This window comes from Microtus oregoni, unplaced genomic scaffold (assembly GCF_018167655.1).
Source record: "Microtus oregoni isolate MIOR12 unplaced genomic scaffold, Mior012 000025F_ref0000491, whole genome shotgun sequence".
Taxonomy (NCBI): domain Eukaryota; kingdom Metazoa; phylum Chordata; class Mammalia; order Rodentia; family Cricetidae; genus Microtus; species Microtus oregoni.
Window position 1 is genome coordinate 21105505 of NW_024543084.1, and position 4142 is coordinate 21109646.

At 39.7% G+C, this 4142-nt stretch overlaps 1 protein-coding gene across 1 annotated transcript; it reads right to left on the reverse strand.

Annotated features, from left to right (window-relative positions):
* Positions 1-312: 312 nt before the first annotated feature.
* Positions 313-1296, reverse strand: LOC121462468 (olfactory receptor 1361-like). The gene has a single exon (XM_041674049.1). It carries the CDS (start codon positions 1294-1296, stop codon positions 313-315), a length of 984 nt encoding a protein of 327 aa, XP_041529983.1.
* Between the last annotated feature and the right edge of the window lie 2846 nt (positions 1297-4142).

Here is a 4142-nt window from a genome sequence, read left to right on the forward strand (position 1 = left end):
ATCTCCTGAGTAAATTGGAAGCATGGTGATCTTGAGAGAGGGTTGAAGGGGAGGGGATAGGCAGGGAGGGGAGCAAATAAAAATTTAGAGTTCAATAAAAATCAATTTAAAAAGTTCAGTAATAAGAAAGTACCTGCAGAGTTACATTGTTATAAGATTCTCAGTCAGTCAAAGGGACTAAAAATGATTTATTCATAAATCTGCTTCTTTCCAAATTCAACCAAGAGAGTGTTGATAGCAAAAATTATTTCACAGGTATATGATTCATAGACACTATTAAGAGAACAGTATTTTCAGACTAGCCCTTGCTTCTCAGGACTTGTGTTGGCATTCTTCGTTTGCCTGGGGGGCAGGCTGGAAGCTTCCTGAGATGCAAAGTCTCCTAAAAAGCCTCCGAAGAGCTCCTTTTACTTCCTGGTTCCTGAGGCTGTAGATCAGTGGATTTAACATAGGAGTGACAACTGTGTAGAAGATGGCGACCTGGCGATCCTGGTCTAAGTGATAGCTAGAGGACGGCTTGAGGTACATGCGAATCACAGAACCATACAAGAGCAACACAACCAAGATGTGAGAACCACAAGTGGACAGAGCTTTGCTCAGGGCAGCAACTGAATGCATGCGGGCTATAGCAACACCTATGCAGACATAGGACCCCAAAATGAAGAAGAAGGGACTGACCACCACAGCTACACCCTCAGTGAAGATTAATATTTCATTGACCACGGGTCGAGTGCAGGAGAGCTTCAGCAGAGGAGTGATGTCACAGAAGAAGTGAGTGACCTGGTTGCCACAGAAGGTTAAACGAGTGACCAACAAACTGTACAAGAGACTGTTAAGGCTGACCACAACCCATGAGGTCAATGTTATTCGTAGACAGAGGTTATGACTGACAATGGCAGAGTATCTTAAAGGGTCACAGATGGCAACATAGCGGTCATAAGCCATGGCAGCCAGTAAGTGGCCTTCCATGCTGCCCACTGCCATAAAGAAGAACAGCTGTATCATACAGCGGTTATAGGAAATGCTTCTATCCACAGACAGTGTGTGCACCAGCATCTGAGGAACCGTGATGGTTGTTAGAGATATGTCAATCAAGGAAAGTTGGCTGAGAAGGAAATACATGGGGGTCTGAAGCTTGGGGTCTGAGCAAGCAACAAGTACTAGTAGGGTATTGCCCATAACTGCCATCAGGTACATGATTAGGACAATTCCAAAAATAACTGGCTGCATCTCTGACCTGCTGGATAAGCCCAACAACATAAATTCAGTCACTTCTGTTCTGTTCTTAGTGGCCATGAAGCATGCTCTACATCACCTGCAAAGTGGGAATATCAGAGTTGGAAGAGGAGGAGAAAGATGCCAAGGCCCAACAGATCTCCGAGTTTCTTCACCTTAAGTGGGTCACTCACTTGAATGAAGATAAAGTCCTATTCTTAAGCATCAAGAAAGATGGTTTGTTCTTTTGTAATGGTCTTCTTTTAAGTCAACTAAACTTGCTCAGGATAAGAATAGAAATACAATCCTCTATTTTGTCAGTGGTTGTTTTGATGAAATATCTTGCAGTTGATGGTACCTTCACATCTCTTCATGGCAGATTTTCTTTGTAAATACATTAAAAGTGCACAGCAAAGACCTAACTTTTTATGCCAGTATATAAATAAAAATATTTTGATGAAATATTGTATTTCTATATGAATGTGAGAAAATTAATTTTAGGGCCACAGAGATACAATGCTGGTGACACAATCATCAGGGTCTGAGTTCAATTCCCAGAAATGACATATGAAAGCCAGGCATGATGGCACTGGCTTGAAATCCCAGCACTAAGCATACAGAAATGAGTGGATCGTGGTGCTCATTGTCCATCCAGTGTCATGCCAGTGAGACACACTGTCATAAAACCAGGATCAATAGCTCCTGAAGAGTGGTAACAGAGACTGACCTCTGGCCTCCACTTTCCATATGCTGTGAATACATACACAAATATACTCACATAAGCACCCATCTACAGGCATGCAAATACACACAAAAATAATAGTAGGATATAACTATACTAACAAATATAATAAAAGAGCAGTCATTGTTCTAAGTTTGCTATCTCCATGTTTAGTTTTAGCTTTTGGGTGGTCCGTATATCTGTGTCTCTGAACCATATGCTGATATTCATGTGCTTGCATGTTATCATGTCTTTGGCCTTTTTCTGCAAGAGATGAAAGTCCATTCTCTTCATAGGGCCTCACACTTCTTTTGTCCTCCAAGTTTTCACGGTTGTTTTAATTCTTTGGTTCCTGGTTTACATCAACTTTTCTGTATGTATTCAATAAATTAATAAATAATGTAACTTGAAGCTGCCAGCATTCTCAACCTTTGCTTGTCAAGAATGTTTTCATGTAAATGTGTGTATACCTGGTGGCTGAAAATATTTTGTTTCTCAGCTTAAATGAGAAGCTTTCTGCCTGTGTGACTCCCTTTCTTTTTCTGGGTTTATTTCTGGTGAGGTTTTTTTTTTAGATATTTTATTTCTTCCATCCCTAAATTTTATAAAAATGCTGTATCATTAATACTGTGATGAATAAGAAAAATTATTGGGTTTTTTTGTTTAATTTGGGATTTTGTTTGTTTGTTTTGAGACAGGGTCTTCCCATGCAGCTAGCTGTCCTAGAACTCACAGTTGACAGGAGGCTGGCCTGAAGCACAGAGATCTGCCTGCTTTTCCCTCTTGCATGCTGGGATTAAAGGTGTGTGTCACTATTCTCAGCATGATTTTTTTTTAATATGAAGAGGGTGGTTCATTTCTGAGAAAAAAAAATTCATATTTCCTTGAACACAGGAGTAAAGAGACAGCTAAGCGGGAAGTCATTGCTTCACAAGCACACAGGCCCAACTTCTTTCTCAGAACACATGTGAAATCTAGGTGCCATGGTACACATTTATCTCCCCAGCAGTTTCCCAAAAATATTGCTAATTGGACATTAAGCTTTTTTATTAAGCCCTGTTTCCTTAAGTTTCCCACCTCAATTTCTTTTTTCATCCATAACTAGATTGTAATCACAGTAATTCGTGATTCATATTTATTTATCCTTGTAATCATGTTATTGTCCTAAGATAGCTTTATTGTACTATTTCAATATAATGCTGTTCTCCTCATGTGGGGGTGCAGTTCTCTGAAAATCAATATTATCTCTTATGCCATGAAGGAACTATTTCCTTTGGTGAGTTCTTTCTTTTCAGTGGTGTGTGTGTGTGTGTGTGTGTGTGTGTGTGTGTGTGTGTGTTCCTTCTTTTAGACAGCTGGTATCAATCAATTGTTCCTGCTATTGTATTTGCAAGTATGAATCCATACCATTCTCTCCAAAGAGTATGAAAGCTTACTGTCTGAAAATGTAGAAAGCTTGTTTTCATGCAACTTATCCCAAATGAAAGTGGGGGCTTACTTCTGAGACAAGACACAAGACAAGTAAATTAATAGTTATAGCTTTCCTAGAGCATATATTTCAATTTTTCACTGGGCTCAAAGGATGGCCAGGCATGATCTGAATTTCTAGATAGAGAGAAGGATCTATCCAGGATGACTGTTCAGTCCTCATGTTGGAAAACATGCACTTTGGTCCTATACTCTATGGAAACCACTTCCCTTTTATCTTCCTCACCCTTCTCTTGAATTGGCTGCCTCTGGCATGCCATCCCTTCCAATAAGAAATATGTTCTCCTCTGCTACAGTCCTTCCTGGTATTCTAAGGTCTGATTTCCTTGTTACTTTGTTTGTCTCTCAGAACTCCACAGAAATGTCAAGCTTCCTAATGATTACAGCTTGCCCTTTGTTCCTGGGTTGCTGAGATCTCTGGAGAGACAGAGGAACTAAAACAAAAGTTAAACACAGCATCAAAGTCATCTCAACTACAGATGATTACTTAAAGTCTCACCAAAAGGAGGTCACTGACAAAAGGATTAAGTTATCCTTTTGTGTCATTGGTCCTTAACACTTTAAATATTTATTGTCCTATAAAGTCTCAGATATCAAATGGAATCTTGTACCATATTTTACCAAGAGGACTTTACTTCATTTGGCTGCAACTTTCTTCACCACTTGTCATATTTTCCTCAAGCACATCCCCATTCACTGGCTGGACTTTGGTTTTACT